Below are 14,563 nucleotides of genomic sequence, written 5' to 3'. Positions count from 1 at the left end.
GTCTCACTGTCCTACCTATAATCATCTAAATAACATATAGTCCATAATCATCCGACACATCTAGGAATGTGCGGCCAAAATACATGTTTCTCGACGTTAGTATCAATGGAACTCATATTCTTGTCAGTGTATGTTCTAAAGCCCCAATATCAGTTTCCATGCTGATATAAACACACACTTATCGACCGTTCGTTACAGTCACGTCATTGTCATGAGCCACCTAAAGTCCAACTAGACTGGACCTCCTACTCACGATCAAGCATACTTTACTACAATGTTTCAATCTTGTAACCTAACTTTTCTGCCACTTCAACCTAATCACCATACCGCAACAACAAACATTTGGCTGGACGTCAGTGCTATCTCTGACCCTGTCATGTTGTGAACCACGGACAACTTCCTGCTCCTGGACTTTCAAAGCATGATCTCATATTTTACGCCTATAAACTCTAAACTCTTATACTAAAACTTTTCGAAAATTCAGGGGCATAGACCATGCTGCCTTTTCCGCATATGCTACTGCTCTGCCCTGGCATGAGGTTACTGTCGCCAATGTAAACAATGTGGTTATCATTTAACTATTTTCTAATAAATTTATTTACTATACTTGCCCCAATTGTCACAAAACTAATTCCTAAATACCCGCTCCTTGGATAGGTGTTTTCAAAGAGGCTTACAGAAAAAACAAAGGGATTCAACTTTCCGAAAGGTCAAAAGGTAAAATTCTACACACGATTGGGATACTTACAAGTGCCTTAGGAATCACAAGCAGCAGCATATCAGAAATACCAAAGTTCGGTTTTATCATAGTACTCTGTCCGAGCAATAGTCAGTGAGGTAACTGTGGAACAGAGTTAAAAATATAGGTGTTGGGAAATCAAATATCAACACCCCTTTTTCCTTAAATCTTAATATAATTAATGACTATTTCGTAAATATTTCAGTAAATAAATCTGCGAATATACAGGTGAGCTGAGGGCTGTTCTTCGGGAAGCGTCAGGCGGCGGGTTCTCGTTCATACCTGTGCGTTAAGCCGACTTACTAGATGATTTTTCGAGAATGACAAGCGACGCAGTTGGCCTATACCTTTACGTATTCTAAAATATACGTTACCAATAACACTATTATAGTAGTTTTCATTTCTTCATTGAATTCTTCTGTTTTTTTTCTGATATTTGGAAATATTCTCTAGTTCGCACGTTGAAGAAAACTTCTAACCAGTGGCGTAGCTACCTTGGGTGGCACCCGGTGCAGAAACCGGAAACCGGTGGTGTCACCCCATCGAAAGTAAAAAGCAATACATTTTATATAATACAATTCGTGGATACAATTTTTTCTTTTTATTATCTATCACTATAGAATAATACATGTTTAACAACTCACGCTAATGAAACACAACACACTTCACGAAACAAATTAGAAATGTTGCAACTGAAACGTCAAAGAAGTATGGGACGGGGAATCCCCCACGACAGCGTCAGGCTCTTTTGTTGAAATCCCCGAATTATACATAGAGCTGAGCTAGTGCTAGTGGAGGAATTCCCTTAAAAAGAAATTTTTGTGCTAGCGATTTTTTTTGTACGTTGTTCTTAAAGTTGAGAGATCGGGTGGGTGTCGCCCCAAAAAAGGTGACACCCGGTGCGACCCGCTCCCGCCCCCCCCCTTTGCTACTCCACTGCTTCTAACCCTCAAACTCCTTCTGAACTACGCCCGATATGTATTCTGTCATGTCCCTCAAAATGGCTCGAGAGTAGTTCACTAACAGTATTCTTCTTACCTCAATAACTATAATATTTTGTACAAATTCCAATTAGAATTCAGGTCCAATCACAGTACCATTACGGCTTTATTGACCCATTTTAATATTGTTTGACTTTTCTAAGGCATTCAACTGCATATGTCACACCCTTCTCCTCATAATTGAAGAAGCATGGCTTTCCCTATGGTTGTTTTATCTGGGTCAAGTCTTACCTATATGGACGTCGGCAATGTGTGAAAAGGGGGGTAAAATGTGTGACTGGAAAAGTGATACGAGGGGAATTCCACAGAGCTCTGTCTTTGGATCCCTTCTATTCTTACTTTACATAAACGAGATTACTTCAATCGTAAGACATTCCAAATATTCATCTTTACGCCGCGCCGATGACTGATATGTCACTACTCAACCTAGATATATTAGCTTTATTAACTTTAGGGCTAAACCATATGGACTGAAGCTGTGTGAAAATAAGACCAAAGCAATGATTGTAGGTAACTCGATACTGATTATAACCGTATTAACCTTGAAACCGCACCTTAACTAAAACTTAACAGTGATGGATTAAATTATCAAAATATACTGGAGAATCTCGGACTAACTGAATCATGCCTGAAATGGGCTGACCATTTTACAATTATTTGTAACAAAGTGTTTGCTGGCCTCCATAGTGTAAATAAGTTATTTTTGTATTTTCCATTCAATATAAAGGTGATTCTAGTTAAGACACATATATTGCCAAACTTAATTGCTTTGTATTCTGATTATTTGTTGTTATTTGACTTTTGAGCAATCGGACATACTGCGCGTTCCACAATTTTTCAGCCGTGAAACTTCAAGAACTACAGTAATTTCATACTCATTCCATTCTAAATTCAATTCTCAAAACTAAAACTCATCAATTTTAACTCCAATGTTAGTGAACGACCTACAAGAAGGGGAGCCAATTTACCATCAATTCCAATTCATAGATTAACAATTTTAGTATATCGTTTACTTTTTCAGACTTGCCGCCTTTCCGCCTTCCGACAGGAACGCTCTCTATGACGATATTAGACGTATTTATGGTCGTGGATGTAACAGGCTGTGGTGCTTGCGGCGTGTGTGAGGTCAGATAGTGTATTACAGCGCTTGAATGTGTTTTTCTTCTATGTTATTGTATGTAAATTAAGCAATTTGTTATAAGACATAATTATGTTACAATTTTACAGCGCCTTTATACCACTGCTGTTAATTTTCTGTATATATATGAGGTTGAATGGTAAAGAGGGATTGACAGCCCTAACTCCACCACCTTTAGTAATGGCATTTTCCATTCATTTCATATAACAGGTTACGGAGAAACAAAAGGGGGAATTTGTGCAATAAAGCCGAGGCGAGTTGCAGTAGTCAATGGAATTATCTATAGAAATTGTATGAGTATGTTATGTCCAATATTTTACCTAACTCCATTTTCACGGGGTTCCAAACTCCATTTGAAGTTTTCAATATACTTCTCCGTTTAAAAGTCTGTTAGACAAGTTGTTTATTTCAATTTAACTTTATCAGAGGTCAAATTCCGTTAACTATCCCCTTATATTAATCTTAGATCTATGATATTTGAACTAATGGAATAGTCGTTCGAACCTATAACAATATTGTGTATCATTATTTTAACAAAATTTGAGTTTTATCATTTATGAACAGTTTGACACTGCAGACGGCAGCAAAATCCTCCCTCGAAAGAGTACCTATCAGTAACAAAATAAAATTCTAGATATTGCAAATGCCTGGCTGCGATACTCAAATATAATCTGTTTGCAAAGATGTATTTCTTTGGGAAAAGGTTAGATTTGGTGATGCTAATCTAGTTGGCTGATCATCTAAGCAAGTTCGTTATCTTAATAGCGATAAGATGTTTGACCTGGATGGTTTTAGTGACCTTAACCCGATTCTTCGTTAAACAATGCTGAATCATGAATGAAATTTTTTTGGAGGCAAGTAGCCGTATAGACCAAAATTTAAGATTTGCCGACACTGGATGATAAATATTGCATAACTTATTTGTCTATGATCTTATTCTGAGTATTTTAATAGATCCGTTGATTCATTTCCAAAATAGGGTGTTAATTAACGATATAACTGATGGGATAAGATCATTTAAGAAGTGTAATTACGCAATCATTAATCCTCATAAACGTGTTCATTGGTGTATTTATTTTGTTATCAATTTAAATATTTTAGAACGATACAATTTTGAAACGCTATAATCGAAATATTATTGAATACAACTAGTATAATTACAAAATGTAACCTTCTTAGTTTAGAAGCATGGTGTAGAGATCTCAACATAAAACAGATTTTTACAAACACCAGCGCGCCTTCAATATTGTTTTCTTTTATTTCGGCGCTCAAAGGCGTGCCATGCTCCATTTTGAAACTGCAGGTACCGTGATTCTCTTTTATCAATATAAAAAAATCTAATTTCCTGTTAGGTTGGGTTTTATTTTAACATTGCATAATACTGCACTGCACAAATCCATGACGTGTCAATCCAATAATTAAACAATGGTTATAGCAGAAATTTAAACTGTTTTTTTACTCCGCTTATTCCGGAATGTTATTAAAGAATTGCTTTCTGCTATAGTAAAATGTGTTTTCAGTTTGAGTAAAACACAAAATTGACTAATGTTAAATTTGTAATGCCTACAGAAGATCATATACTAAATCTTAAATACTCAACATCCACGATTATTGAATGATTAATATTTTTTGGCTTAATATTGCCTGTAAAATCACACGTGTTCCGAAATGTATGCATTTTTCACGTACAGTTCTTTCAAATAGTGAACCGAAAATTGATTGGGGTGACGAGTTTTCTAGCTTGTTTGAATTGTATGGATTCCAATCCTACCGCAGAGCTACTACTACTGTTATCTGTACGTCAACGTCAAGGTCATTTGAAGTTGACCGAATTTGCAGAATCCATCACTAGGAGCGCTGTTTGTGTCTAGTATTTTCGTTGTTGGACCACTGTGATAGTCATTACTATTCAGTTTTAAGAACGTTACGATGAGTGTTACCATGTTTATGTCAACGCTTAATGCCGATAACCCAGTCTTACAGGGATTTGCTTTTTACGCTTCTATTCTCATACTGAAAATGATGATGATGTCGTTTTTGACCGGTGTGCAACGATATAAAAAGAGGGTAAGTTTTTATATCAGAAATTTAAGTTTTTTATTATTTCCAACAATTAACAGTAAAATTAAACAAGTAAAATTTTCTATATCGTTAATTAGAAAAATCTTATGGGAAATAGTTTGTCTAAAAATAATTTAATAACAAATATGTCATATAACAAATATATATATATATATATATATATATATATATATATATATATCTTTATATATAATATATAAATATATTATATAAAAATATATATAAAACAAATGTATACCAATATCAAATTTCAGAATAGATCTTGGGTGCTGCTGACATGAATATATTTGTGTTTTATTTGTTAAAGTTAGTATATAATTATCACATCTAGTTTTAACTTCAAATTTTAATTCAGATCATTTATATATTTCCAGGATCTCTTAAAAGTAACATCCAAACTAAATTAACCCTTAATTAGGTTTTACTACATATAAAGTTAGCAGCACATTGCAACACTCGAATCTGTTTTCAACTGATTAGTTCCTTTTCAAAACTCACTTCATGCATCGTTCACATTGCGCGACTTGTTGGCCAGTTAGCCAGAGAGGTAAAGCTCAAGTCACGATGATTATGTTATTCCACTTATTGTTCAATGACTCATCTTCCTACTATCATCATGATCAGCATTTCGTCAGCAGTCTACCAACCAACTGTTAGGTAACTTATGATCGGTAGGCTATTGTCCGTTAGCAAATCATTGGAACAAAAAATTAATTTCGCCATATTCAATAATGTTCTATGTCATCTTAACTCATTCATGCCTGCAAGAACGTTATGCCATTTATAAAGCTCCAGTCTGATTGGTTTTTATGAATCAGAAGTAGTCGGTTCATTCAGATAGAACTTTAATGAGCAAAATTCTAAAGTATATTAACGAACATCTTCATTTATTTCCATTATTTAAAAATTTAAGAAGGGGGTTTTACATTATTCCAATGCAATTCATTTTTTTCTTTATGGTTGTGTATTTTGAAACAGATTAGGTTTTTTCAATTCATATTTTACTCTCGATTTATTAATTTTTAAAATGTGTCCCAAACTGTAAGTAAATAATTGCATTAAGAAGAGAAATTTAATAACTGGAATATAATATGTTGTATGGTTTTGTTTTGATTTATTATCACGTTTTTAAACAGCTGTCCTGCAAAAATCACTTTTTAAACTACCTTCAACTTCGGTTAACCTCCAATATATTTTATGCCCCGCACTACTCCATACAGGCCTTCCTTAGGCTAGTTACTTTACAGGTTCAAAGTAGACTGGGAATAATTCAGTTAGGGACGTGTACTCTTATACGAATGATCTTATCCATTCACTTTTAATAAATGACTTTATAAACTTTTGACTATTTTATTTGTATTGCCTCAAATTTGAACGAAAGAAGTTTAAGTTGTATTAGATACTATAGCAAATTGAATCGTTTATTTCCGTCAGGCAGTATCAGCTCCTCAGATGGATTCAAGCCAAAATATTTCGATGCCCTCGTGGCCTACTAGTAGACTCGAGACTTGTCCGCTAGGAGCGCTCCTGTCTCTGTTTACCAACAGTTCAGTAACGGCTCAGTCTAATCATCGTTGGTTCATTACGAAGTCACTCAGTCTCTCTCAGTCAGTCGTGAGTTAGTGTCTGTGAGTGTTACCATGCTGATGTCTGCTCTCAACGGGGACAACCCCGTCTTGCAGGGGTTCGCCTTCTACGCCTCCATCCTCATCCTGAAGATGATGGGGATGTCCTTGTTGACTGCCATACACCGATTTAGAAAGAAGGTAAAATACCAAATGTTTCAGCAACATCCACTATCTTTTAAAACATGATCAAACTGACACTCAAAACGTGAAAATTTACTCTTTCTTATAATTTTTCCTTTAATGTGTGAAATATTCAGAACAAAATGTAAAATGATCCCTGATAGAGACCGCTGATGCAGATCTATTTTTACTTGTCATTCGTAGTAATACATTATCAGGATAATTTATTTTCAATTTGTAACAGAGATTTGCCGTCTCTTTTTGTTATAAACATTGCTTACCAAGTGTTTGCAATGCAGACTATTTTTCACTCGGAGTTAAGTTTTCTCTGAATGTTTAATTAGAGCTTTGTGGCAAACAGCATTTACGTGATGGATCAAATCGAAACATTGCTTTTTGTAAAGACATCGAATAAACGTAAAATTATCCGATAGTAGACACAAAAAAAGCAAAAAGGTGTATATGAACAGATGTCCTCTCTCGCTTCGTCTACTGTATGTCTGTCCATATGTGTTTTTTACTTAAAAATCATATCTCAGAACCCGTTGGAGCAAATAAGACGAAACTTGGCAGTTATGTTAAGCTAATTAAAGGGAAAATTTAAAAAATACTTATTAGCACTTTCCACTTTGCGGAATTAACAATTTTTCAAACTTGATATCCCAAAAACACATGAAAAATATGCAATAATAACTATTTATTACAAATTTAATGACAAATCTAACAATACTAAATCATAGAAAGCATAAACACTCGCCAACTAAAACGGATGTAGTTATTTTATTTCTCAATAGATTTTAACGAATTTGGTATTAGTAGTATTTTTCACTAACTTTGCAATAAATAATATTTTTTGCAATTTTTACATGGGATTAAAATTTTTTGGGATATTAACGTTTGGAGAAATGTTGAAATAGGTATTTAGTTTTTCAATTCTTTTATTTGCTTGACGTAGCTGCCAATTTTTATGTTATTTACTCCAACGGCTTTGATATACGATTTTTTAAATAAGAAACCTATATGGACGACACTACACGAAGTGAGATAGGACATATGTTCATATGAACATTTTTTCGTGTTTGTGTGTGTACTTGTGTGTACATATCCTGAAGTTGTGCCAACCTCTCACGAAACACCCTACATATATAACATAAAATACTCGGTTTGTTTACTTTAAGTAATGATTTATTACAAACGGGTGGTTGCTATTAATTTGTCAAGTTTGATTTGAATGAATTCTACCTTTGATTTTCAATGTTATTTTTATGTTATATATATATATATATATATATATATATATATATATATATATTATATATATATATATATATACTATATAAGGTTGGAACACACATAACCGCACCGTGCCCGACACGTCAGTCGGCCGTGTGCTGGCCGTCATACGGTGAAAGAATTGCAGCGCAGTTTTCAACCAGCAAGTCCACACATGTCCGCACCGACACCAGACCGTCGTGGCCGCACCGTGCCCGCACCGTCACCGATATGTTTAGTTTGAATTTTGACGGGCACGGTGCGGTCTACGAGCGGCATCATATGTTGTTTACTGTTGTGTTCTTCTTTTTAAAACTATTTAAGTAGTCTACACGTTCTATTTTAGTGAATTATTTAGTATTGCTTACTAACGCTACATCCTGTGTTCGCGTACAAAATCATATTTATTGATAAAAGTATTACATTTTCTTCCCTTAGAGTAAACTAGTCATATTTTCTTATTGTGCATATTTTCTTATTACAACAAATTTAAAAACCATGTTGTACATTAAGTGATTTTAACCAACTAAATTCGAATTATGAAAAATCCCATGTTAAAAATAAATAATAATAATTAATAATTTATTTCCCCATAATAACAAACTGAATATTAAAAATAAATATTATTGCCAGTGCTTAATAATAAATAATACTATGACAATAGCAGTAAATAACAAATACAAAAAAATGTTTTCTACTTACTTTATTTCTAATTTATGTACTTAGAGTAATAAAATATAAAAAGTAGGTTACATCCTTTTAGATTTTACTTTCTTTTTTTTTTAAACTAATAATTAGGCCCATATATTTACAAAATAAGGGAAATCTAGGTACCCCATAAGAGGCTGTGCCTGTGTTGGGGATACTATATACAAAAAGTATAAAAAATAAAATAGCGGAATCGAGCAAGAATGAAATGATAAAAATGAGTTATTGTAGCTTATGTAGTAAATAATATACTATTACGTTTCAAAGTTTAAATTTTAGTATAACTATTGTGCTGTATTAAATAAAAAGGATTTATGCATGATTTACAATTCAAATATTAGGCTTTACACATGTAACATTTAATATTATATTATAAATAATTATTTTATAATGCTCTAACGTGTCTATTTAAATATTATTATAACTTAGCAGACAAGACTAACCATACATTAATTTATTATCTTAAACATATACTCAATATCATTTTGACCGATCAACCATACTCTAATATTTTAGAAAATATTTGTTTCTACTATTTTTTTACTAATTCTGGCAATAAATTGTTTGTCCTCGGAGCTATAAAAGAAAAACATTTTGTAAAATATGTTTTTTGTATGTTCTCCAGTATATATTTTACAAATATTTACTATGTTTTACAAATTATTATAAAGGGGCTTGCAACATGGCAAACTCTCTGGCATCACTCTATAGCTCTTGGGTTTAATACAAAAAACACCAAATGTACTGTTTATAGTGTATTTGACCGAAATTCACTGCAATGAAACACAATGAACAAGAATTATAGGGATAAAAAATATAACCAAGATAATGATATTTACAAATTTTCCATACTAGCTGATTATACAAAGCTTTACTGCAGCATTGCAATGTTTCATTCACCACAGCGATTAATAAAAATAACAACAATGAAATTAACAATTATCTCAAGCAATACTTAATCTTCCGAATATTTTTTAAGTATCTGTCACTTCGAATTCAAAAGAAACACGCTCTAGTACAAACAGAGAGATTGTTGCGCTCGGACTGAATACTGACATGTGTGGCCTCACGGTAACCGAGCCGAGCCCGCACCGACACTCGGCCGACTCACGTGTCGGGCACGGTGCGGTTATGTGTGTCCCAACCTATATTCAAAGTATATATATATTTATTTATTTATTTATAAATATATATATATATATATATATATATATATATATATTTGTATGGGTGGAATGGGTTTTGAAGATTATCACTGCATATGAACAGCGGTCATGTTCTGTTCCATATCTCTCGTTGCTCCAAACCATACTCTATTTAACTTCTTTATGTTCAAGACCTCATTGTTTTTTTTTTTATTTTGAGGAGAAATCCATCCAGCTCTCAACCTTACATAAATCAAACCCACAAATGGTCTTAGTTACCATTATTAGTAAATTTCCAGTAAAACATTGCTCAATTATTTACTATTTTGAAGGTTTTTTAAATTTTCTTAAAAGAGTGAAGGGCTGCACAAGAAACGATAGACTACGAAATGAAGATATCAGTGAAGAATTTACACATATGTAATTTAAATATGTAATAGAATGAATAGAAGGAAATTTCAGGAACGTACAAATAGGTACCGCAACAGTCAAATGATGTCTAACGCTTGAAGCACAGAACAAAATAAAAAGAAGGAATTTAAGTCATTTACACTATATTAAATCTCCCTATCCATTGAACTGTAATAAAAATCAGGTTACAGTCACTTCACCGTCAGCAAGTGGATGCAAACTGCCAATTCTGGAATGCGGATATATTTTAAGGCTAGCCATTTGGTTTTAGAGTAATCACCAAGGCCAGGACACGATAAACACAATATAATGTCAGGGCCACATAGTTCTCATATTGAAGTGAAAACTTCTTTAGGCGCGTTGAGCGTTTTGGTAGAGGGTAAAATCCTCGGTTCGCGTCACCGACATGCTAATGATACTAACCTGCATGAAAAAGTCAGTCTCGCTGTGTTTTTTAACCGTAGACTTGGCCGCGGACTACTAACCTGCATGAAAAAGTCAGTCTCGCTGTGTTAAAACTGTCCCGGCGGAGTATGAAAACAGACTGCGAAAATCAGTGACCTTTACGGCTTCCTCTCGCGATTTAAAAGTGAAGCTAATGTCGTACAATTCTGTAAGATGCGTCAAATTATAGCTCTTAATATTGGCAATCTATTGGTTACATTTTTAAATATTAAAAAAATTTCGAAATAATTTTGATTATTGTTTACATTTTACATAGCGTTTACAATGACAAGAAAAAAGTAGTAAGCGAGGATTTTTTTTTATTTTTTGGTCAGACAAAATTTGTCAGCGAGAAAGTTGTGTGAAAATAGATGAATATTTTTTTTGTAATTTATCATTTTTTTATTGGAAGTTTAGTTTAGCCTGTAGTAGCGTATGAAGTGATGAGTGAACGTTTCTGCCGGAACTGTAGTTGGCGCATTGGCTCACTGATACCGTATTAACTCAATAAATTAGTTTATTGTGCAATAAAAATACCTTTACGAAAGAACCAAGTTAATTTAACTAATTTATTAGTTTTAAAAATATTGTGGGTTTAATTGTTATTGCAATTATATACTTTATCCGTAAGTAAAGTTAAATTGACCACGTGGGAGGTTCAAAAGTGAGTATGAAACATATTAATATTTTTATACAGATAAATGAATAATGAAAACAACGAATATATTTTTAAACATTTTTAATATTTGTACGAATATTTGTATTTAAAATTTAGCATTATTCATTTTAATTATGTTTTTAATATTTAACCTCTTCATCATGAAATGAGTATTATTACGGTATAAGATTTATCTTACTAGCGTGGTAAAATAATTTCTAGTCATTTGATAATATTTTTTCGTGGATTTTAAAATTGGAAAATTAAAAACGCGTCACATTTACAATTACAGATGTACTGCTACTATAACGTATTGTTAATTACTCTCAACTTCATAGTTCCGTTTTCACTTCTATCGGTAGTCCCACGACTGCTACTGTTTTTTTTTTTTTTTTTTACTTTAAAAAGACCTTGAAATCCATAATGAGATTTTGTTGCAAACATTTTGTGCGCTAAAGGTAAGTTGTGTTCGGCGACGCGTAGGTAGCGCTGCCATACTAAATATTTCGTTTTGTGTTGCAATACGTTTGAACTTTCTAGTAATTACCTCTTTTTTATTAATTACATTTCAATACAAAATATTGCTTACTAAGAGTTTACTCACTATAGACTTTGTAACAATTTTCTTTGATAGAGAGAGCGCGGAACCACAACGTTTCAAGTGGAAACGGATTTTTAGCACTGTTTTAAATATCCTGTCATAGACTGTTATATAATCAAAAGTTCTGTTGCGCAATGACTTTATGTAACACACTATGACAATATATGTGATCAAATGGTAAAATCTCCTTGCTCAATCTTTTTTGGCATGTGTCATCTATCATTGCACACTAGTACTCAGCATATCTCATTCAAACAATAAAGCTTGGTAATAATAAAACACATGTTATACTAGAAGTAATTCATTAAAATAAGGACATATGTTGTAAGATTTGAACATTATTTACAACACGAAGTGAAATATTTAGCACAGTCGCACATACTTACACCTCGCCGCATAGTTCTGGATTCTCAGCACTATAACTTTACCTTCTGAAACTCACATGGATGCTAGGACTACACTGTTCTAGCACAATGATTACCTTTCCCAGTTAGTGAATGAGCCTCGGCAGACCAATACGTTTTGTCAATCAATCTTTAATGACATTGTGTATATATATATATATATCTTATATATATAAAAATCTTGAGTCACGATGTATGTTGCCAATAAACTCCAAAACGACTGAACCAATTTATATATATTTAGAAATTTAGAATGAATTTTATATATATATATATATATATATATATATATATATATATATATATATATATATATATATAAATTCATTCTAAATTTGTGCTGTGGCCTAGGATTGGTTCATTTTTCACTCCAAACCGAAAATTATAACTTTTCCAATGAGTTCGCTATAGTATGTCACGAGACTTGAGTAAAAGCGTCTCATAGTTGCATTATATTATTTTTATATTTTCTATCTTGATTTGAAATAAATACTCAAATAATAATTGCAGGATGGTTTTAAATGGTACTTTCCATCTGTATTTCGTTCAATATTTGGGAGGCAGCTGCAGGATACTATTTATCTACTTATAGCAATGAGGAATATCCCATATTTTTAAGAAGTGTTTGCAAACCAAATTATTAGTAAAAGTATATTCTAATGTCTGCTAAATTGTCGTCAATTTTTATCGTATTCGGAAAAAAAAATTTTATATTTTGCAAATTGAAACGAAAATGACAATTTTAATGCGCTCTATTAATTATCCTGAAATCCCGTACAATTATTTGCATTCTCGAATTAAAGCAATATTCTATTTCAGTTTAATAAAATGCTGATTGTATTGTGTGACAATATCTTAAATTCTCGCGACAGCCTAAACACATGTTCATGGTAGCATTCACCTACTCTACCAATCCATTATGACGACAAAACCAATTTGTACCTCTTACAGTAACAACTTAATTGACGACCAAATACAGAGGGCGTTGACTCCAGTGATGACCGTTTCCTAGTTTTCCCGCTCGGCGCGCCACAGTTTCTTTGTTTACCACCCTACAGTTGATCGCGTGCGCTTCGCCCCTACTTTCGTACCTGCACATTGCTGTTTACAGTCGCGGTACAAGCGTGGGCCCTGTCCAGTTGTTCTTACTGTAGCCATGGATATGTCGACTGTTAGGATGAACAACCCCGTACTCCAAGGGTTCGGCTTCTACGCTTCTGTTCTGATAGTGAAAATGATGGCGATGTCCATAATAACTGCCGTGCAGAGATTCCGCACCAAGGTACTCGTGATAAACTTACCATGCACATTTAAATACTGTACACTTCTACAAACCTTAGTTTAGTTAACTTAGCAGAAGTTTAGAGTAGCAGAAAACCTACATGAATTCTTGTTATAGCACAGGATCATTAATTTTGGTTGAAGCAAAGACTGTAAGTTTTCGGTTGCGATCGCACAAGAGCTACTTTTTGAAATTAAATGCATTTATTATTTTGTTTACTCTTTCAAAAATATCTCGTGAACAAACTGAGCCATAGACTTGAAGTGTATCATGCCACTTCAGAGAAGAAACCTCGTGTGACGTACTTTTACCTCATATTAATTATAATAATAATAATATAATTCTAAATAGCAACACTTTAACCTATAATCGTTCAAGAATTCAAGAGACATTTCAAGGTAAAACACAGATATACGGAAAAACTAAGCCGGATATTACGTTATTTCAAACTGTCAAATCCTGTGCTGAAGTTTTCTGAAATAATTTAACCCCAATAATAAAAATAAAGCGAATTATTACCTTTAAGCACAATTTTCGGAAAATGCTCAAAATTTTTAGGTTCTTAATTTAGGTGCAAAACCTTCCGTGTATTTTGATTTCAGCCGCAATAGTTCATTTTTCCTGTGAGCATTTTGCTACAACTGGTTTCGGGATATAATCAGTCCAACGGGTCTCAAACCTGTATATGTACTTAAATAAGCACTCGCTTGTACAGTGCATCTATAAACATCAAACTGTGTTTGAACTCTTTTTGGTAACAGTAAACATTAGGCAGAGTTCCCAAATATTTTCTATTTCTTTTTGTATGAAAATCGTACAATTTAAATTTGCAGTTTGCAATTTACACAAGGGAGAAGAGAAAGCCAACTGTGTGAACCACTATTTCCCGCGTGTTACTTTTGGAACTCGAGCTTTACAAATCTAACCTAC

At 33.2% G+C, this 14,563-nt stretch overlaps 1 protein-coding gene across 3 annotated transcripts in view; it reads left to right on the top strand.

The window, feature by feature from the left end:
• The first annotated feature begins 4,762 nt into the window (after positions 1-4,762).
• Positions 4,763-14,563, top strand: part of LOC124366181 (microsomal glutathione S-transferase 1-like) — a 46,918-nt gene continuing 37,117 nt past the window's right edge. Inside the window, exon 1 of one of the 3 annotated variants that reach the window (XM_046822539.1) lies at positions 4,763-4,945. In XM_046822539.1, coding sequence (XP_046678495.1) covers positions 4,808-4,945 — 138 coding nt within the window. In that variant the 5' untranslated portion in view covers positions 4,763-4,807. Of the gene's footprint in view, positions 4,946-6,497; positions 6,727-13,492; positions 13,634-14,563 lie in introns of those variants that run through there. The other 2 variants (XM_046822540.1, XM_046822541.1) reach the window with 2 other exon arrangements.

The sequence above is a fragment of the Homalodisca vitripennis genome, chromosome 7 (genome assembly GCF_021130785.1).
Source record: "Homalodisca vitripennis isolate AUS2020 chromosome 7, UT_GWSS_2.1, whole genome shotgun sequence".
Classification (NCBI taxonomy): Eukaryota; Metazoa; Arthropoda; class Insecta; order Hemiptera; family Cicadellidae; genus Homalodisca; species Homalodisca vitripennis.
This window is presented reverse-complemented; position numbering and strand designations above follow the sequence as displayed.